A 23039-nucleotide genomic window follows, 5' to 3' on the forward strand; every position below is an offset into this window, starting at 1 on the left:
GACCCGCTGCTTTGCTGGCATGTAGTCTCCTCAGCTCTCTGCTCACTTGCGCTGTTGTAATTATGGGTGGGGATGTCTTTCCTATGCTGGTATCAGCAGAAGGATGTGTGGAGGGTGCAGTACTCCGAGGTGAGAGTAAGAGTGGGTTAGGGTGGTCAAACCTGTTAAAGAAGTTGTTTATTTGGTTTGCTCTTTTCACGTCTCTCTCGATGGTGGCTCCCCGCTTTGAGCTGCAGCCAGTGATGATCTTCATCCCATCCCACACTTCCTTCATGCTGTTATTCTGCAACTTCTGCTCCAGCTTTCTCCTGTACTGCTCCTTCGCCGCCCTGAGTTGGACTCGGAGTTCCTTCTGCACGCGCTTGAGCTCATGCTGATCACCGCCATTAAAAGCCCTTTTCTTCTGGTTCAAAAGGCCCTTGAAGTCACTTGTAATCCATGGCTTGTTGTTAGCATTCATGATACAACCGGTTATATTTCTTCTGGTTTTCCAATTCTGAGCACAGGCAGGTTGAGTGACTTGCTCCTGATCCCACTGGGTCAGTAGCGGGATTTAAATTCACTACCTCAGGGTTTAAAGCCTTAACCACTACACCACACTGCCTACTTTTCAGTCTGTCACATTTTTCCCGTATGCATTTTATTAAGCCAAATAGTGCAGGATGAATCCACACAGGTGTAAATGGAAACAAATTAGATAGCAGGCTCTATTGTAGCCATGGAGCTGGACAGTTTGACATCTGTGGCAGAGCGACGGGCGCTGAGCAGACTCCTGTCAATCATGGAGAATCCACTGCAGGATCATCTCCAGACAGAGGAGCAGCTTCAGCGACAGACTGCTGTCACCGTCCTGCTCCACTGACAGACTGAGGAGATCGTTCCTCCATCACACACACTATGCGACTCTTCAATTCTACCCGGGGGGGTGGGGGGTGGGGGTAAACGTTAACATATAAAGTTATTGTCTGTTATACCTGCATTTTTATTACTCTTTAATTTGTTTTTGTATAAGTATGCTGCTGCTGGAGTACGTGAATGTCCCCTTGGGATTAATAAAGTATCTATCTATCTATCTATCTATCTATCTATCTATCTATCTATCTATCTATCTATCTATCTATCTATCTATCTATCTATCTAATGAAACCCTCTGCCAGAGATATGCTGCGTATTGTCAATGACTTGGATTCTGCACGGTTAGATGACGATTTTGAGTGATAGAGTGCTGCTGAAAAACCGTTTTGTGTTTTTTCACAATCTGGATAATAAAAAAAAGAAGTTTGATAAAACAAAACAAATGAAGCATCTAAACAGAATTTATAAATACAGTAAATAACTGACATTTGAAAATGTTTCATTTTTTAAAAGAACCCACAATATCAGTTTTAGAAAAACAAAAGCTTTTTATTTATTCCACAGCCATTCATTTTATAAGTACATGCATACGCATTTTTCCTGTTACGCACACATCACAGTTTAAAGTTAGTTATCAAATTAAAGGTCAACTTAAAACACACACTCATACAAAAATAATAATAAACAAAACACAAGTATAAAAAAAAAATCCAAAACATTACAATCTGAATTCCATTGTGCTGGGTACCTCTTGTACAACAAAACACATAATTTAAACAATTTCAGATTTATTTTTTTAATGTTCACACAAATCAGAATTAGAAAAAAAAAAATGAAGATGCACTAATTCTTAAATAGCGGAGAGGCAATCCTGTCATGCTGAAAAAGCAGTATTAAATATTAGTTGAAACAAAAATATTTTTTTTTTCTTGAAGTCTTTTACTTTCAAGTCGATTAATTACCCCTTTTGCAGACAATCCCCCGGAGTATGCATCATTAGCTGCCACTTGCATTATGGCCATTCTGAAACATAAAACATTTAGGTTTACAGTTTTCTTTAACTTTTTTCACTTTTTTGAACAAAATTTTGGCACGGAAAATGAAGATATCTGCTTAATTTAAGAGCAATAAACTTTTTTTTTTTTATTTAAAAAAAAAAAAAAGGTAGCAATTTCATTATATTAAAACAATCTGTGCATCTCAGCCATAAGGGAATACTGTCTCCCATGTCTTTCTGCAGTCAAGGCGCTATATCCCAAGGAGTCGGTGTTACTGCAGCATAGACTTGATTTGCTTGGAGGTAGTCTCATCATTCAAATGCTTAGTTGTGTACCTGGTAAGAGAGGAAAAAAAACAATTTTTTTTTTTTTTGCTACTAACTGATAATGACAGGCAATTATAAAACAATAAGACAAATATGTCTTTAATAAACACATTTCTTGAATACCCTAATCTTAATGATTATTATGCATTAATGAAAATGGCATACAGATACAGTGCCCTCCATGATGCTTGGAGCAAAGACCCATTTGTCCTTGATTTAACCTTCTGCTCCCACAGTTAAAAGTTACAAATCCAGCAATTCAGATATCGTGATTAAGGTGTACTGTACACTGCAAACTTTAATTTAAGGGGATTTGCACATATTTCTGTCACATAACACCCATTTCAGCACTGGCAGGTCTATTAGAGCGGTCATATTTGGGACTCTGTCACAAATCCCCACCATGCAATGACTGTTTGAAGTCTGCCATTCATCAACATTGCCAGGTGCTGAGGGTCTTCTCTAGTGAGGTTCTGCCAAGCCTCTAATGTACTCACATTCAGCTCCTGCTTGCTTTGGAGGGGCTTGTTCCCTTAAGTTTTCTCTTCAGCATATGGAAATCCTGCTCAATTGGATTGAAATTGGTTGACTGGCTTGGACATTCAATAATTTTCCAGTTTTTAGCTTTGATAAACTCCTGTGTATCCTCAGCAGTGTGTTTGGTTCATTATCTTGTGGAAGGATGAGGAGCCATCCAGTGAATGTGGACGCATTTACTGGAATTTGAGCAGATCAGATGCTTCTACACACCTCAAAATTCATTATGCCACTGCAGTCAGCAGTTCCATCATCAGTGAAGTGTGACAGGACCTGTGGTAGCCATACATGGCCAAATCATAACACCCCCCCATCACTGCCATGTTTAATACATGAGGTGGTCTTTGCTCTTGCCATCATTCTGATGAGGTTCATCTTTGTCTCGTCTCTCCACAAGACCTTATTCCAGACTTCTGCAGGCTCTCTGAAGTCCTTTTTCACAAACTGTAATCTGGCCAATCTTGTTTTGCTGGATAATTAGTGGTTTGCACCTTGCAGTGTGTCCTCTGGATTTCTCTTCATGAAATCTTCTCCTTACACATCCACATCTGTCTCCTGAAGACGGGTTCTGGCTTTTTCTTTACCATAGTGAGTTTAAGAGCCATTTGCTAGTTATTTAAACTATATTAAATGCATGCCTAAATATTAGTGTATAGTCTATGTGAGGTTCTGATAACCCCCACAAGTTGAATTGAATTGGTATATTCCAACAACTTTTTGCCCCTTTCACTATAGAATAGTTTCAGTAAGTGACTTGCCTTGCCATGTGTAAGGCATGGAGGGCACATAGTTTTAAACCGTGCCTTATGTGCTCAATAATATGAAAGTTAACGTGCTCTATTAAATGTGCAGTGCCATATGTTAGAAAGTACTGAAGACAAATTAAAGCATCTTTAAGTATAGAAACAACTGAGGTTTGACAAGAGAAGATAAGTTTCTTCTATAAACACTTTCTCACATATTTTTTTTGCTTTTTATTCTACTTGTGTAACAACCCTTTTTCTTTATTCTTGTGTGGATTTTTTGCTTTGAATTTTCACTAATTCTTTTAAAACAAACTGTTGGACTGAGAGAATTCTTTCAGCACGCATTTTACCCGTGCTTGATCCTGCCTTATGCACCCAGAGCTACAGTGAGGATTCTCCTGTTATCAGCAGTGGTGGTCTTCCTTGGCCTACCAGGCCCTTTGTGATTACTGAGCTCACCAGTACATTTTTTCTACTTCATGATTTACCAGACAGTTGATTTTGGTCATTGTAAGGTTTTACTGATGTCTCCGATGGTTTTATTCTTGTTTTTCAGCCTCGAAATGGCTTCTTTGACTTTCATTAGCACAACTCCTGTCCTCATGTTGAACAATGGCAACTATAGACTCCAAAGGGTAGAAGCAAACCGAGGTATCTCATAAAGCCATGAAACCAACCTGAGGAATCACAAACACCTCTGACACTAATTGTTCCAAACAATATGTTACATGTGTTCTCAGTGGTTTACACTATTTTTCAGATAAATTGAGTCAATGGCAGCAAACATAGTTCCAAAGAAAGTGTTTCGGCAAGTGCTCCTAAGCATAAACTCATTGTAATGGGCTTAGCTGGTGTTTGTCAAACAAAACTGTGTGTTTATGGTAAAGGGTAGCAGACGTGTATAGTGAACAGGGTTTACCAGAACCTAACCTTATTTTTCCCATTGGGTCAATGCTTCAGTATTCACGGTTTTCATTTCTGTGATAGCTTTGAGGAACACAAGCTAAACGGATAACAAGAATCGACTGGAAGTAAATATTTTCATGTATTTGAACTTAGGCCAGTGATTCTAGCTGTCACATGTACATTGATACTTTTGTTTTTTTTTTTTTTTTAATACTGTATTTTTATGGTAACATTGGCAGTGTGGTAACAGCAAAAACAAAAGTCAGCCCCTACTGTGCAGAAAAAAAAAATCATAGTGGCACTCTGGGAAGGGTTATGTAAATGCAGGTGCCCACTCAATTTTCCCTCTGGGACAATAAAATCTACCTAACTGAACCCCCATAAAAGGGAAGTGTCTGCACAATCCACTTGTCTTCAGTCTAGAATTGAAAGCTGGGTGTAGAGTTTTTTTTTTGAGATGGCAAGCCATAAAATAAGCATGAAAAAAAGGTTAAAACCTTACGAACCACAAGGGTTGTACCATGCCGAACTACATTTATATATATATATTTTTTACTCAAAGCGAGTTGCTTTAATATTTTTAATCGTACCTCTTTGTTTTAGGTATTATGGTTCAAACCAACATCCACATACAGAGACACTAAGTGCTGGCTGAGTTAACTAAATGTGCACTGCTGACACTGAAAAGTCTCTTTAAAAGCAGGAGGTATAATAAAAGGAACATTAGAATTATTAAGTTATTTTCCATTTGCATTTGTGAGAACATACAAGTATGTTGTGAAAGGTTGTGATTGTAAATTCAAATTAAATCAACAAGCTAACTATTCAAAAAGACAAAATGGCTGGTCATGGAAGTGATGAGCAAAAAGAGATCTGAAAAAAAAAAGGCAGTGCTGCATAGCGTGATTGGAGTTAATAAGATGCAAAGTTCATGCAAGGTAACAAAGTAAATGCTAGCTTTTGCCATTTAATGAGACCTTTGCCAAATAATTCAGAATTATTTTAGAATAGGGACAATCAGTCTGACAGCCCTGTTCAATCCTGTTACTTAATTGAAAGTCAGCTCTTACTCTTAATTTTATTAAGTGGCTTCAGATAAGCTACAGATGTTACTAAAATTGAAGATGTACATTTTCAAACAACGTCATCAGTGTTTTGAGGACTGGGTCAGTCCCATATGCCTCAGTTTGGCCAAAATGATTTACAGAAGCAGATACTTTACAAAGAGCACACAAAGGATATCAGTTAGCTGTTGCTCTCCTTGTTATTTACATCTGTGTTACTAAAAGCTTCTTAAAAATGCAATTAATATTACACAGCATTCTGAATCTTAACCAATGATGTACAGGAATGGTTTGGTTGGTTTAGGTGCAATATTTGGCCTCTTATATAAAATATTTGTCAAAACACAAACCTTCCTTCCACTGATATAATGGTAGACACCCCTCCACAGAAACATAGGATCGCTATAGCTTCATGATACCCATACATATATTTGGGTTGCAAATAGACCTCCAGAATGTACTTGGTGGTACAGTAAAGTGAAGGAGCTTCTTTGCTTATGACTTGCTTGGTCTCTTTTCACCAAATCAAATTGAATCAACCTGCACCCATATTTATGAAAAATGTACATCAGATACAGCTGTAGGAGACTGCACTAATATCGGATTAAATGGTCAGGAAACAGGTTGATGGATATCTAAAACAGCTATAAGTATATAAAAAAGAACAAACCAACCAAATCTATAAGAATGCATTTTTTTAAGTTTATTCACCCGCTCACCATATACCTGCTAAAAAAAAGTGCTTTTTTCCACCATCTGTAAATTCACATACCTGAGAGCATTAAGTAGGCCTTCTACACTGTTTACAGGCTGTTCTCGCAAGACTTTAATACACCCTTTCATCTAGGAGGAAAAAAACAAAAACAAACATTACTGATCCTAAACAAGAAAAAATGGCTGTGATAAACTGTAAAAAAAAGCAAACACAAAACAACCACTAAAAGAAAATACAATACAATCTGCTCAAGGGAAACATTACTAATCATGTAAAAAAAAAAATTAAAGGATGTTAAATCTACTAATATGTATTTTATATCCTGATTCCTCTGTTCAGGTGGCAAGGGATGCAGCTGTAATAAACATGAACTATGCAGGTTAAAGGATTTTTCAGCTAAAATTTTTATAGTCTATACAGTAGTCCTCTTTGCCAAGTACAGAATCATAGTGCTACTTAACTACTGAATTACTATTAAATTAGAGAGCATGTAACATTTACATACACATATATACAGTGCATCTGGAAAGTATTCACAGTGCATCACTTTTTCCACATTTTGTTATGTTACAGCCTTATTCCAAAATGGATTAAATTCATTTTTTCCCTCAGAATTCTACACACAACACCCCATAATGACAACGTGAGAAAAGTTTACTTGAGATTTTTGCAAATTTATTAAAAATAAAAAAAAATTGAGAAAGCACATGTACATAAGTATTCACAGCCTTTGCCATGAAGCTCAAAATTGAGCTCAGGTGCATCCAGTTTCCCCTGATCACCCTTGAGATGTTTCTGCAGCTTCATTGGAGTCCACCTGTGGTAAATTCAGTTGACTGGACATGATTTGGAAAGGCACACACCTGTCTATAGAAGGTCCCACAGTTGACAGTTCATGTCAGAGCACAAACCAAGCATGAAGTCAAAGGAATTGTCTGTAGACCTCTGAGACAGGATTGTCTCGAGGCACAAATCTGGGGAAGGTTACAGAAAAATTTCTGCTGCTTTGGAGGTCCCAATGAGCACAGTGGCCTCCATCATCCGTAAGTGGAAGAAGTTCGAAACCACCAGGACTTTTCCTAGAGCTGGCCAGCCATCTAAACTGAGTGATCGGGGGAGAAGGGCCTTAGTCAGGGAGGTGACCAAGAACCCGATGGTCACTCTGTCAGAGCTCCGGAGGTCCTCTGTGGAGAGAGGAGAACCTTCCAGAAGGACAACCATCTCTGCAGCAATCCACCAATCAGGCCTGTATGGTAGAGTGGCCAGACGGAAGCCACTCCTTAGAGAAAGGCACATGGTAGCCCGCCTGGAGTTTGCCAAAAGGCACCTGAAGGACTCTCAGGCCATGAGAAAGAAAATTCTCTGGTCTGATGAGACAAAGATTGAACTCAGTGGTGTGAATGCCAGTCGTCACGTTTGAAGGAAACCAGGCACCGCTCATCACCAGGCCAATACCATCCCTACAGTGAAGCATGGTGGTGGCAGCATCATGCTGTGGGGATTGGGGATCAGCGGCAGGGACTTGGAGACTAGTCAGGATAAAGGGAAAGATGGCTACAGCAATGTACAGAGACATCCTGGATGAAAACCTGCTCCAGAGAGCTCTTGATCTCAGACTGGGGCGACGGTTCATCTTTCAGCAGGACAACGACCCTAAGCACACAGCCAAGATATCAAAGGAGTGGCTTCAGGACAACTCTGTGAATGTCCTTGAGTGGCCCAGCCAGAGCCCAGACTTGAATCTGATTGAACATCTCTGGAGAGATCTTAAAATGGCTGTGCACCGACGCTTCCCATCCAACCTGATGGAGCTTGAGAGGTGCTGCAAAGAGGAATGGGCGAAACTGGCCAAAGATAGGTGTGCCAAGCTTGTGGCATCATATTCAAAAAGACTTGAGGCTGTAATTGCTGCCAAAGGTGCATCAACAAAGTATTGAGCAATGGCTGTGAATACTTATGTATATGTGATTTCTCAGTTTTTTTATTTTTAATAAATTTGCAAAAACCTCAAGTAAACTTTTTTCACGTTGTCATTATGGGGTGTTGTGTGTAGAATTCTGAGGAAAGAAATGAATTGAATCCATTTTGGAATAAGGCTGTAACGTAACAAAATGTGGAAAAACTGATGCGCTGTGAATACTTTCCAGATGCACTGTATAAATTGCCTGAAAAACCCAGTAAAATTGAATAATCTCATTGATTAATATTTTTGAAATTGAACTTTTCATTTTTTTTGTCATTGCTGTAGGCTGAACATCTTTTTTGAAAAGCTCATTTTTTGTGGAAGATAAGAAAATTACTCAATTTGTGGAAAAAATATAATCTTAATACATAATTCGCCTGCCTCCTCACTCACTCACTCACGTCCGTCTGAAGCCGAATGCGCAGTCGCCTTCTGTGCAGCTGCTTGAAAAACCTTACGAGACCGACATCCAACCCCAACATCGCGGCAGGCGGCGGATTTACGGCCGCAAAAATTCAAAGAGAACGGCAACTTCGATTAAAGCTCTAGAGGCCTGAAAGGCGATTTCGACTACAGCTCGAGGCCTAATTACGCATTCTGATTCAATTACGCATTCATTCAATACACCTATATCAGGTTTGTGGTGCTTATACTTATTACTATTCCATATTGTACTGGAACATTCATCATTCAATATTATACTATAGGCCTGGAAAATTCATCAACTAACAGTACAAGCCTGTACAGTAATGAGTAAAGCGGACTACAATCATTACAAAACAACTTCTTCGTTACTTATCATTTGTTCTTCATACACTGCTGACACAAACTTGTGCCCGTTTCATCCTACGTTGTCGAAACGGGCTCTTTGTCTAGTTACAAAATATATGAAGATCCTATAAATGGTAACTCTGAAGCAAATATAATACCTCAGAGCAACTAAGTGCATGCAGTGGTAATGCACACTGTTAACAATATGCATCACAACACCCAAGCAGGTTTTTCTACTGTTGTTACTGCATTTCATTCTCCTTGTTTACACAATTGGTTAGAAAATAATGAAATGGCAATGTGTGGGCAAGTCAAAGGGAAAATTAAAACAAAGTTCTCTGTCTCCACACTCATCAGAGTATGATTATTGGAAATAACCACCTTTCTTGTATTGTAGTCTGTAGGCTCTCAGGTATCAACCTTTGGAGATTCTTTTCAAATGACAGAGGCTGGAATTTGTAAGGTGACATCTCTCTTAACTCACACTTGGGGACATTTCAGCAGCTCCCTGATTGTTTGTCTTCTGAAAGTTCAAAATTCTCAACTGACAGAAATATAAGTTTGTATGGTCTTCCACCTCTCAGACTGTCTCCTTACTAGCACAGGTGCTCCTCAAAGCTGTGTGTAGTGATCCCTCGCTATATCGCGCTTCGCCTTTCGCGGCTTCACTCTATCGCGGATTTTATATGTAAGCATATTTAAATATATATCGCAGATTTTTTGCTGGTTCGCGGATTTCTGCGGACAATGGGTCTTTTAATTTCTGCTACATGCTTCCTCAGTTGGTTTGCCCAGTTGATTTCATACAAGGGACGCTATTGGCAGATGGCTGAGAAGCTACCCAACTTACTTTTCTTTCTCTCTCTCTTGCGCTGACTATCTGTGATCCTGACGTAGGGGGTGTGAGCAGGGGGGCTGTTCGCACACCTAGACGATACGGACGCTCGTCTAAAAATGCTGAAAGATTATCTTCACGTTGTTACCTTCTGTGTGCAGCTTTTAACTATGCTGCACGGTGCTTCGCATACTTAAAAGCTCAAAGGGCACGTATTGATTTTTGACTTTGTCTCTCTCTCTCTCTGCTCCTGACGGAGGGGGTGTGAGCTGCCGCCTTCAACAACTTTGTACTGGCGGTGCTTCGCATACTTAAAAGCAAACAGCTCTATTGATTTATTTGCTTTCCTCTCTGTTTCCTTTGAAGAGGAAGATATGTTTGCATTCTTTTAATTGTGAGACAGAACTGTCATCTCTGTCTTGTCATGGAGCACAGTTTAAACTTTTGAAAAGAGACAAATGTTTGTTTGCAGTGTTTGAATAACGTTCCTGTCTCTCTACAACCTTCTGTGTTTCTGCGCAAATCTGTGACCCAAGCATGACAATATAAAAATAACCATATAAACATATGGTTTCTACTTCGCGGATTTTCTTATTTCGCGGGTGGCTCTGGAACGCAACCCCCGCGATGGAGGAGGGATTACTGTAATTCCCCCCACCTTATTCTTTGTATAACCAATGACTGATCCTTCAGTAAAAATAGTTAACTTGGCTGATGAAAGTACCATTATTGGACTAACTACTAATGGTAACAAACAGCTTACAGAAAGGAAGCGTCTCATCTTGTGTCTTGGTGTGCTACCAATTAAGTTGGTCCTCAGTACAACCAAGACATAGTCATTGTCTTGCATTAATAGCAGTTACAGCCTCTCCAACTGGTAATTAAGGTTTCTGCAGTCAATATGGTACAAAACTTTAAATATGTGGGCAAAACAAGCACAAACACACTCAAACTGGGGCATTACGTTTTACACCAACTAAAGAAATTAAATATAGTATTTCTCAGCCTTCTAGCAGAGATGACCACAAAATACATTATAGTCAACCCAACCCTTGATGGAGACTTTAGTCACAATCCACCTTCCTACCCTTTATGTCAATTTTTGACAACTCCCTGGCTGGAAACAGTTAATACACAGTAATTAAACATTCTTATAATGTAAATGAGATGTTGTGGGTTGTGTATTGGTGGTGCACGCTTTAACAGCATTTCTGAGAAAAATTAATTGGTTCCTATGACCTGAGGCTACTGGACATACACCACCTCCTGATCATCAAGTATGCTCTAGATGGACTGATACAAGGATTTAATGTGCTTCTTATAAGTGCTGTACAATGGCAAGGAGCATAACGATTAATTCATGCCAGCAAATCGTTACGAATTAAGAATTGTGAGGTTGTCCGTAAATACGGTATGGATCTCTGCAATGTTTAATGTACTTGCTGACAGTCAAATGGTGGGACAGTGAAGTGAAAATTGGTATTTTTAAAGCATACTTGAGCATTTCAAACTAAAAAGTTAATATGAGGCAAAGGTTTATAAGGGACCCGAGTATTTATTAATATAATGCATTAATAAAGTGGATAACACCTCACACTTGCAAAATATTTTATTAACAAGGTCTGTCTGTCTTGCTTGTTGCTGGCATTCCAGTTTTCTTGGAGGGTAATACTTAAGCTTGGTGGGAACAACAATGTCAATGTCAACTCATTTCTTTAAAGACAACCGGAGCCAGAAACACCCCTGGCCTGAATATTTCTGCCAAAAGAAATTACTAAAAGTGTGCTCATGCATTTGAGATAATATGTGAAGTATCTGGAATGCTCCTATGGCTAATTTTTCCCTTTTGTCATTCACTATTGTCTGACCAAGAATATGTAAGATGGCAAAGTCTAGGTATATCCAGGCCATGACACTTAAACTAATTGTTCTCTTTAAGCTTTCAGGTCAGATAAAATTAAAAAACTAACTATTTCATAAGCAAGAGCAGTCATGTGGTAAGCAAATCATGTTACGTTACCTTGGACCTTATTATCAGAACATTTTAATGCTACCAGAAATTAACTGATGTGCTGCTAATTTATCACACCCATTTGTGGTTGCCTACTATTTGATTCAACTTTTTGCACAGGCTGTGTGTCTCACAAGCTGAATAAATAATGACACGATACCCAAGCAAAAGAACCATACACATAAATAAAATTTGGCATTTCCAGTAAACACTGTGGTTATTTTAGTTTCAGTTTTTGAATTAGTTTTTATTTCTATTTTTCTCTTAAACACTAACTAACACCTATTGAATGTTAAATTTCAGTTTTGATTTTAGGTGTATCTTTCACTAACAGAATGACATTTATTTCAAATAAAATTTGCTCTGTGATATGCTAGGCTAGACAAAGCTTGCTTTGGGCACCTTTAATAATGTCTAACAACTTTATCAAGGAAGTGTTCATATTAATGGGATTCATTTGTCCGAGGGTGTACGAAATGGCCTGAGACTTTGCATCCTCTTCTGTGCCCACCTTGCCAAAAAAAATGACTGCAAAACTAATGTTCATATTTTCTGTTTATTGTCACTTCTAATTTTATTGAGGTGACTCTGCCTATTCCTCTTTGGGTGCAGAACTGTAAACTTAAAAAACAAAGGATGGTTGTGCTTGTTCTTTAGACCTAAGACTTTGTTGATTATGCAGGTGGAGAGGATTCAACACGCCACTGCAATCAGTGTTGTCAGTGGAAGGAAACGCAATGATGAAAATGGGTGTTAAGGTGAATCTTCACCTGTATCTGTACAATTTTAGTTTGCTAAAGTATTCTAAAATATAATCTTTGTCTTTGTGGAAATTTACTGATGCATGACAGACAAACACTAAATGTCTGTAAAATCTACTCACCTGAAAAACTGAGAGCAATATACAGGTCATTACATATACTTCTCACAACCACCAGCCAAAAATGTGTTTGGCTTTGTATGTATGTTTTTATACCTGTTCTGACAGTAGCTAAAAAGTGACAGCTGATGAGCAAATTTTTTTTATTATTTTAGTCAACAAATTTGTTTTTTCAAAGTTTAAGTTTTTATTAATGACAGTAACCATGGTTAACACAACAGTAATACTTTTAAAAAATCCAGATAAAAACAAATGCAAAAAAAGGGGGCACATTTTTTACACTGAGTACAGTTTATTTAAAGTATTTAAATGTTACATACTGCGCACTGTTGACTGAATGGGAAAACATACATAAAGGGCACTTTAATATGGCATCATACTTCTCGACTCCACAATTTCTACTTCAAAAGCATAGCAAATTACACAATTGCAATTGCTGAATTTTGTTCTCTGATAGTGTCAAACTAACTTCAAATCACAGGGAGTGAGTGACGTTTTCCTTAAGACTTTTCAGCACGCTTCCTGGGACAAACGGTTGCCTCATTTCAGCAGCCAAAGAACATGAACTTACATGCCTAGTGATTGAGCAAGCCTTTACTGGGTAAATTGGGTTCAGCTACAACTGGACCAATTTTTTCTTCTTTCAAATGAGGCGACGTATACGCTAGCCTCCGTTTGCACAGTACAAAACTTTGACTGCTGTCCCTTTCTTGCAGCCTATCTTGTTTGGTTACTGCTTTGATCTTTTTATGCATGGTAGTGCTCATTGGCTGTCAATTCTCACACAAACAAGAGTCTTACCTATCACATGCAACTTACTGCAAGGAAAATTGATTTTGTCCTAGCAAGTCGCAGTGGGTATCACGCTATATAGATCACAATCATCATGAGTACATACTACCAAGTATCTACAACTGGTACAACTTATTTAAAATTATGTATATGAAGGTTACAACTGAAAACTGTTGATGTGCGACACTGGCTTTAGATAAAAAGTAGCAAACAATCTTTTGCACTTACATCAATCTTGGAAGTCTTTGCAAAAGCCCCAACAGGATGAACATAGTCATAAAGAATTATGACGCCCACCATGACCCGTAAGCAGAATGAGGCTGTTTCTTCACTTGCAAACCTGCTTCTGTATTCCCTAAATAAAATACAAAATTACAGTTATACAATGAAAAGTTTAGCAATAACCTTTAACTAGTTCTTAAATATGAAATGATTTTGTCTTTTCTACTAAATTAATGATCAAATTTATTGAATATTACGTATTTATAGTAAAAGGAAGAATGTACAAAGAAGGAAAGAATAGAGCAAAAAGAAGTCAATTATCACTTTACCTTCACTATTAAAATACTCAATAGTTTGAAGTCAAAATTCAAATACAGTACATTTAATAAACTCCCATTAAAGTTAGCCGGTTATTTTCTAACCCACTTAGTTCTGAACATGGTCGTGGGGGTCTGCATAAAAAATACTAATTATTTTCAACTTTGTCTTCTTAAAACATTTACTTCTTATTAGAACATCCATATTAATAGTTGCAAATGTAGCACATGGGTTTTTTTTTTTTTTTAAATGAAAAATAATTCTGTAGGAGTACAGCATTAATTCTGAAATGTGAAATGGTACACAAGATATGACACACAATCTGTTGGCTGCTTTGGAAAAAAGCATCTGCTAAATAAATATACATACTATAAAAGTCAAACAAAGAAAACTAAACTATTAATAAAGTTTCGAGGATTCAGACTTACGGCGTTTCCAGCATGACTTTACATACACTGGCCATTGTGCTTAAACAGTCTGTGGTATTTTCTATTGGCAGGTTTTTGTGCTGCAAATAAAAGAACCTAATAATCAGTTATTTCTAAACAGAAATTATAAAAACCATTCCAAAATGTTATTACAAAGATTCTACATGTATATATTGTAAACATACGCTAAATGCCTTTCGTCCATTTTTTAAAAAGTAATGATTACAGTAAACTCTTTAACTAAAGTCTAAAAGTACTGTATATTGAGGATGTTATACACACACGCATTATATATCAATTTATTAGTTATATACATGAGGTTGTATTCTTGCATAGATAATAACTGCATACTAATACAATCCTTGTATTAAATTACGATTTCCATAAGAGTAAATACATGACATTAGGTTAAAAGAAAATATTTGTCATCACATTGTCATAACATGCTTTGCATCCTTGAAATTCATTAAAATTACAGAGATGTGGGAAACATGCATATTTTATTTTTAATAAAAAAACATACAGCTTCTAATTATAACATCAAACAGGACTTGAGTGCAAAAAATACTTCAAGTTAAGAAATTTTCTATCACCGGCCTTAACCCGATATAAAGTAGGGTCACAATATGGTGCAAAAATGTGTAATGAAGAGCTTAATATGCATTTGAAATGCTTACACAGTACTCACCTCTGATACAAACTTTGTTGTGGCATCACTTAAAGTTTTTAGCATTGGCGTTGCTTCAGCATAAAACAGGGACATTCGGTTAGCTAATTCATTATTTACTTCATTTTCTCCCTCTGCCTATATATAATAGAAAACCAGTAACAGAAGAAAACATGATTTTTTTTTCTTTTATCATAAAAAATGTTGTAATACTGAATATATCTACTAACATAATGCATATAATATAGCACTCTTACTGTACCTAAGGGTTATGCCTGTAGTTATCTTTGATTTGCCAAAAACAACAATAAATTAACCACAGTATTTTTTAACGAAACTGCAAAAGCAGTTTTAAAATTGTTTACACACTGTTTTGACCAATCTATACGTGTGTGTATACATACAATACTGGAAAAATATCTGGCTCCCAACTGCTTTCCACATAAATGATTGTCATAACATAAGATTCATAAATCAATTTGCCTGGAAAGTTTGATTAGTAAATCAAACAATCTGTTTTCACAACACTGCACAAAAATGAAAGAAAAAGGTAAACCATTAAATTTAATTCCAAAAACTACCATGTCAATAGTTTGCAAGTACTCCACCCAAAATCGTGGTTACTGACATCAGCAACTCCGTCAGGATTGACAACTGACACCACAGTAGCCACTCTGACAAATGCCATTCTTGAGGGGTAGCCTGACCTTGGCAGTGAGGCTGTAGTTTTAGATTTAATCCAGTTATGTATTATGGACTTTACTGATATCTAAGGTATGTTCAGTGCATTTGAGATGGTCTTGTACCCTTCCTGTGCTCCTCTATAATTTTATTATTTTTTATATATATATATATATATATATATATATATATATATATATATATATATATATAATTTGTCTTTATTTTGTTTTGCTTTGAGATTTACCTTCTTAAATTAACTGAAAACAGGTGAACTACCCATTTCCTACACAGGAGAAGACCATTAAACATTTGGGGCAAGTTAGTAAGGTGACTCTGCAAAACCAAAATACACTGCACCTGAGCAAAGTTACCACTAGATTTACAAAGGGTATGGATATAAACCTCACAACACTGACCTCCCTATATAACAGAGATCTGAAAACCTTTCAAACTTTGTTTGATTTGGCATTACACACACTACTTTGTAGATCAGCTGAAAAAAAAAAAATTCTACTTAAATATTTTATAAGCCATTACAATTGGAAAATGGTTCTGGGGCTGAACTCTTTTCCAAAGCACTGTATGGACAAAAGTAATTGTAAGGAATTCTTAAATGCATTTAATTCAGTTCTGGGTTGCAGATATCCAGATCCGATTCCAACGGCACTTCAGTTTAAGATAGGAATCAGTTTATTGAAAGGCATACTCATGCATACAGTGACACTGGGCCAGGTTAGAGCTGACAGCTAACCTAATGTACCTGCAGGAAAACCATAGCAGACTCAAAGAGAACAGGCAAACTCCACAAGGACAATAACCTAGGGTGTGTAATTTGAACCAGGATACTGGGTCTGTGAGGCAGCTGCACTAACCATTGCAACCAAAACAATGATGAATACACATTCCTAAGAAACTGTACTTATTCTAAAAACAATAACAGAAGTTTTAAAGAAATGTACCTGGACATTGTTAATCCTCATGCGGTTCAAAGTTCTTCTGTAATAGCTGAAGTCATTTTGTATTGCAGGGTTAGTCATCTATGGAAAAAAAAAGCAAAAAGATTATTGTTGCTGATCAGAGCTATTAAGAGTGCCCTATTAAGTGATCCCATTTATAGTTATATAGACCTATAAACTAGTAAGAAAATGGGGCATAATTATTATCTCTCTCTCTCTCTCTATTATATACAGTGATCCCTCGCTATATCGCGCTTCGCCTTTCGCGGCTTCACTCCATCGCGGATTTTATATGTAAGCATATTTAAATATATATCGCGGATTTTTTGCTGGTTGCGGATTTCTGAGGACATTGGGTCTTTTAATTTCTGGTACATGCTTCCTCAGTTGGTTTGCCCAGTTGATTTCATACAAGGGACGCTATTGGCAGATGGCTGAGCAGCTACCCAGCTTACTTTTCTTTCTCTCTCTCTTGCGCTGACTATCTGTGATCCTGACGTAGGGGGTGTGAGCAGGGGGGCTGTTCGCACACCTAGACGATACGGACACTCGTCTAAAAATGCTGAAAGATTATCTTCACGTTGCTACCTTCTGTGTGCAGCTTTTAAGTATGCTGCACGGTGCTTCGCATACTTAAAAGCTCAAAGGGCACGTATTGATTTTTGACTTTGTTTCTCTCTCTCTATCCCTCTCTCTCTGCTCCTGACAGAGGGGGTGTGAGCTGCCGCCTTCAACAGCTTTGTACCAGCGGTGCATACTTAAAAACAAACAGCCCTATTGATTTGTTTGCATTCCTCTCTGTTTCCTTTGAAGAGGAAGATATGTTTGCATTCTTTTAATTGTGAGACAGAACTGTCATCTCTGTCTTGTCATGGAGCACAGTTTAAACTTTTGAAAAAGAGACAAATGTTTGTTTGCAGTGTTTGAATAACGTTCCTGTCTCTCTACAACCTCCTGTGTTTCTGCGCAAATCTGTGACCCAAGCATGACAATATAAAAATAACCATATAAACATATGGTTTCTACTTCGCGGATTTTCTTATTTTGCGGGTGGCTCTGGAACTCAACCCCCGCGATGGAGGAGGGATTACTGTATACACGTATACATATATACATATACATATATTATTTATATATATTATATATATATATATATATATATATATATATATATATATATATATATATATATACACACACTAAAAATTTCTGACAATATTAACGTCAACTAAGTTAATGGATATTCTATAGCTTTGATAGGAGACTTCAGGTATTGTGATTATAGCTGTAAACATTCCACTTTGATGATTTTGTTAAATACAACCCATAACTTGAAAATCTACTTAAATTATAAATGGCTTTTGTGGAATTCTAATGTGAGCAGACATTCTGCTACCTACTTGGAACAGGTAAATATCCAGGCCCCATTAAAAAGGACTTACTTAATCAACCCTCCGACTGGTAATCACTTTGTGCCTTACATAAGAAATCTGACAAATGAGAGCCTACCAATCAGTTTATCAAGCCTTTTTATTTAGCTAACAGCTAAGCTTTCCCAGTCTCTCATCCAGGTTTGTCTTAAAGGTTGACAATGTTTCTGCTTCAACTCCATGTCTTGGTCATCTATTCCAGAGTCCCATAACTCTTTGGGTAAAGAAGAGCTTCCTGGCTTCAGTCTTAAATGCACTTCCCCTTAATTTCCACTGATGTCCTTTTGAGTATGTGATTCACTCTTAAACTAAAAGAATGGTGCTGGATCTTCTTTGGCATTGTCTTTAAGGACACAGTTTCCTTTGCTTGAGACTAAACAGGCTTAATTCACCGAGTCTGCCCATGAGACTTGGGATGCTACATAGCTTCAAGTACTGCTATGTCTTTCTTTCTTGTACCACAGTGGCCAGAACTTCACATAATACAACCCCAATTCCAATGAAGTTGGGAAGTTGTGTAAAACGTAAATAAAAACAGAATACAATGATTTGCAAATCCTTTTCAACCTATATTCAATTGAATGCACTACAAAGACAAGATATTGAATGTTCAAACTGATAAATTTTATTGTTGTTTTGCAAATCTTCACTCATTTTGAATTTGATGCCTGCAACACGTTCCAAAAAAGCTGGCACAGGGGCATGTTTACCACTGTGTTATATCACCTTTCCTTTTAACAACACTCAATAAGCGTTTGGGAACAAACGACACTAATTGTTGAAGCTGTGCAGGTGGAATTCTTTCCCATTCTTGCTTGATGTACAACTTCAGTTGCTCAATAGTCCGAGGTCTCCGTTGTCATATTTTGCGCTTCATAATGCGCCACACATTTTCAATGGGAGACAGGTGTGGACTGCAGGCAGGCCAGTCTAGTACCCGCACTCTTTTACTACGAAGCCACGCTGTTGTAACACATGCAGAATGTGGCTTTGCATTGTCCTGCTGAAATAAGCAGGGACATCCCTGAAAAAGACGTCGCTAGGATGGCAGCATATGTTGCTCCAAAACCTGTATGTACCTTTCAGCATTAATGGTGCCTTCACAGATGTGCAAGTTACCCATACCAAGGGCACTAACACACCCCCATACCATCACAGATGCTGGCTTTTGAACTTTGTGCTGATAACAATCCGGATGGTCCTTTTCCTCTTTGGCTTGGAGGACACGACATCCATGATTTCCAAAAACAATTTGAAATGTGGACTCGTCAGACCACAGCACATTTTTCCACTTTGCGTCAGTCCATCTCAAACGAGCTCGGGCCCAGAGAAGCCGGCGGCGTTTCTGGGTGTTGTTGATATATGGCTTTCGCTTTGCATGGTAGAGTTTTAACTTGCACTTGTAGATGTAGCAACGAACTGTGTTAACTGACAATGGTTTTCTGAAGTATTCCTGAGCCCACGTGGTAATATCCTTTACAGAATGATGTTGGTTTTTAATGCAGTGCCACCTGAGGGATCGAAGGTCACGGGCATCCAGTGTTAGTATTTGGCCTTGCCGCTTACGTGCAGAGATTTCTCCAGATTCTCTGAATCTTTTGATGATATAATGGACAGTAGATGATGAAATCCCTAGATTCCTTGCAATTGTATGTTGAAAAACGTTGTTCTTAAACTGCTGGACTATTTGCCCACGCAGTTGTTCACAAAGCGGTGAACCTCGCCCCATCCTTGCTTGTGAACGACTGAGCCTTTTGGGGATGTTCCTTTTATACCCAATCATGACAAACACCTGTTTCCAATTAACCTGTTCACCTGTGGAATGTTCAAGACAGGTGTTTTTTGAACATTCCTCAACTTTCCCAGTCCTTTGCTGCCCCTGTCCCAGCTTTATTGGAACGTGTTGCAGGCATCAAATTCAAAATGAGTGAAGATTTGCAAAACAACAATAAAGTTTATCAGTTTGAACATTTGATATCTTGTCTTCGTAGTGTATTCAATTGAATATAGGTTGAAAAGGATTTGCAAATCATTGTATTCTGTTTTTATTTACGTTTTACACAACGTACCAACTTCATTGGAATTGGGGTTGTACTCTAGATGTTGTCTTACAATTGCATTACATAGTTTGAGCAAAACGTCCCTTGACCTAAATTCAGCAGTTTTTATGATATAATCTAGCATTCAGTTTTTGCTTGTTAAATACTTCTGTACATTGCTTAGTCGATGGAAATGTGTCAACATAAACCTCTAAATCTTTTCCATACATTGCCACTACAAACCTGCTGCCAAGAATTTTCAGATGGAGAAGACATGCGTTTGGAAGTAAAGTAGCTGTAAAGCATGTTGAGTAGCACAAGCAAGTAAGAATTTCAGGGTACTCTGTACATTTGACAATAATGACCCTACATAAACCTGTATAATGATTAAGACAGTTTGGGCTAGTTGTAACAAGGTTTCATTAAACTGAATTTCACCTTGAGTTCATCAAATCTGAGAGTGAAGTGCAGAATTTCCGCAAACTGCTTAGCAAGAGCCTGCTCTCGCTCTAAATGCTGAGTGGGACTGTAAGGCGTACTGGTCAAGGCCCCAAGGAGGCCATGCAATGCTGCCTCTGCAAAAAAAAAAAAAAAAAAAACAGATTTAAATGAAAATGAACACTGGACACGTTTAAAACCAGCTGTACATAAATTTTTTCAAAACATGTACTTCACAAACATTCATTTTGTTTAAATTATTGTATGTTTGGTCAAAAACTATATTACTCAAGGCAATATAATAAAAACGTAGACACCTGATAATTAAAAATTTAAGTCTATAAATATGCATATACTACATTAATACTGTGTCATTAATTTAATTTCATACAAGTAACTAACTTGCTTACCTAACCTCTGGGAGAATTCATAAAACTTTTTTAGTTTTCCAACTAATGGTACCACAGCACCCCATGCTTTTTCCTGTAAATTATCATCATTTGGATGTTGTATTGCCTTTATTAGAAATAATAAAAAGACAAGACACTGCTGTTACTGGTTATGCAATGACGACTATGAGCAGAAATCAAATTAGTAACTTGTTTTGTATAATCCACACATCAAGTCATACTTTCACAACATCCCAAACACATGTATCTTTAGCTCAGAAAATATTGAAAAATCAAACACACACAACCCAGCCCCACATATACAATATAGCTTAAAGACAAACATAACCATGAATTAAAAAATGTGAAAATGGTAACAAAAACAGTAAATTCAACAAACGTACAAATTGTGCTTTGTACATTTTTCCATAATATGCATCCTGCCTACCTCTCTTATTTCCTCTCCTGCCCCTTTGTATGCTTGGAGATCATCCAGAATACCCCTTGCGTCTTTTAATACTACATTCACTTGGTTCCATACCTCCCGTTCAGCTTCAGTGGGTTGTGCATCTGAACAGAGGATTGTTGAAGTAAATATGGGAAAAAATGCAATCACAGAAGTTTAAAAAGACATCAACAGAATACTACACCACCTTTATAAGCTGCATGGTAAACATAAACTAAACAGAAAATTGCATGAACAAAAGTTTGCAAAAAAGCCAGAATGCTGACCTCTGAAGAAATTTCTGAAACTGTGCTTCAGATCCATTCATTTGCTAAAACTGCTTTGTTCTTGGTCAAGACTACATGAGCTGGAGCACATGGGCACAAGGTAAGAAAACACCCAAAAGAAAGCAGTACTCAATTACAGATAGCACCATGACTCGTACTGGACCAGTGTAACATCGCCAACTGAGAAGAGTTTGATTAAGGAATGTGGGAGGAAACTTGCACGAAAATGAATTCCATATAGAAGGCTAATGGCATGAACCACTATTCAAGTGCACTTAGATCACCATATTGATTAATCACAGTATTGCAGTATTTCAATAAACCTAACTATAACCTGAAGCAAGCGAAAAACCTTTCTGTAGCATCACATTATATATTGGCATTCCGCAGCCTCAATGGATGAATAATATGTTTCCACAGGTGCTGTGTGTGCTCTCTATTGTTAAGTAAGCTTAAAAGAATTGGCATCTAAAATCATGAAAATATGAACTACAAAATATGCATCTGAAGTAAACGGGTAAATGAAAGTCTGCAATCTGTACTTTTAATCACATCTGAATAGAAGGGCAATTCAAGGAAAAATGGGGCCTTGTCCCAAACATTATTGAGGGCAGTGTATTTGCCAAAACCTTTACAATGAACAGCCTGCATAAAAAGTTCCTTTTGATATATACATTATTGTGTTATTTTGTTTGTGTTTTTGTGTTTAAGAGTACCTTTGCAGTTTTTTTATTCAAAAAAGTTATAACTAAAACAGAAACCTATGTGGACTCAGGATAAAAAATGTTATATCTTAAAACAACTGCATAATCCTCAAATATGTCAAACTCTAAAAAGAAAAACAATGAAACTTGATATGTCCGCCACGTTGGTTATAGGCCCAAAATCTATAGCTGGTTACCATTTAATATCAGAAAAAAAAAACTTTTAAGCTTCTCTTTAACTGCATATATAGAGTGGCATGCAAAAGTTTGAGCCCCCTTGCTTAAAATGTCTGTTACTGTAAATACTGATCCCCAAAAGGCATAGGTTAAAGATGACACTTCATTTTAGTATTTTATGCAAGATTAGCGTCTTGTTTTTGCTTTGTACAACTGTAAAGTGAAAAAAGGTAAGGAGCACCATGCAAAACTTTGGGCACCCCAAGATACTTGAGGTCTCAGAACTTCACCAGCTCATTAGGGCTATGGCTTGTTCACAGTCTTCGTTAGCAAACCCCAAGTGATGCAAATATCAAAGCTGTATACATTCTTGGACTCCTCAAACCTTGTCCCAACAATCAGCCATGGGCTCCTCTAAGCAGCTGCTAAGCAGTCTGAAACATAAAAGAATTGAGG

At 37.4% G+C, this 23039-nt stretch overlaps 1 protein-coding gene across 4 annotated transcripts in view; it reads right to left on the minus strand.

The window, feature by feature from the left end:
* Nucleotides 1-1383: 1383 nt before the first annotated feature.
* The window catches only part of fam49bb (family with sequence similarity 49 member Bb), a 166955-nt gene continuing 145299 nt past the window's right edge, over nucleotides 1384-23039 (minus strand). For all 4 annotated transcript variants that reach the window (XM_028804399.2, XM_028804402.2, XM_028804398.2 and 1 more), the window contains 9 exons: nucleotides 21419-21540; nucleotides 20992-21097; nucleotides 20582-20718; nucleotides 16678-16755; nucleotides 15056-15172; nucleotides 14368-14447; nucleotides 13628-13754; nucleotides 6205-6275; nucleotides 1384-2188 (listed from right to left, as the gene is read on the minus strand). In XM_028804399.2, coding sequence (XP_028660232.1) covers nucleotides 2125-2188; nucleotides 6205-6275; nucleotides 13628-13754; nucleotides 14368-14447; nucleotides 15056-15172; nucleotides 16678-16755; nucleotides 20582-20718; nucleotides 20992-21097; nucleotides 21419-21540 — 902 coding nt within the window. In that variant the 3' untranslated portion in view covers nucleotides 1384-2124. The remainder of the gene's footprint in view (nucleotides 2189-6204; nucleotides 6276-13627; nucleotides 13755-14367; nucleotides 14448-15055; nucleotides 15173-16677; nucleotides 16756-20581; nucleotides 20719-20991; nucleotides 21098-21418; nucleotides 21541-23039) is intronic.

The sequence above is a fragment of the Erpetoichthys calabaricus genome, chromosome 6, assembly GCF_900747795.2.
Source record: "Erpetoichthys calabaricus chromosome 6, fErpCal1.3, whole genome shotgun sequence".
NCBI lineage: Eukaryota > Metazoa > Chordata > Cladistia > Polypteriformes > Polypteridae > Erpetoichthys > Erpetoichthys calabaricus.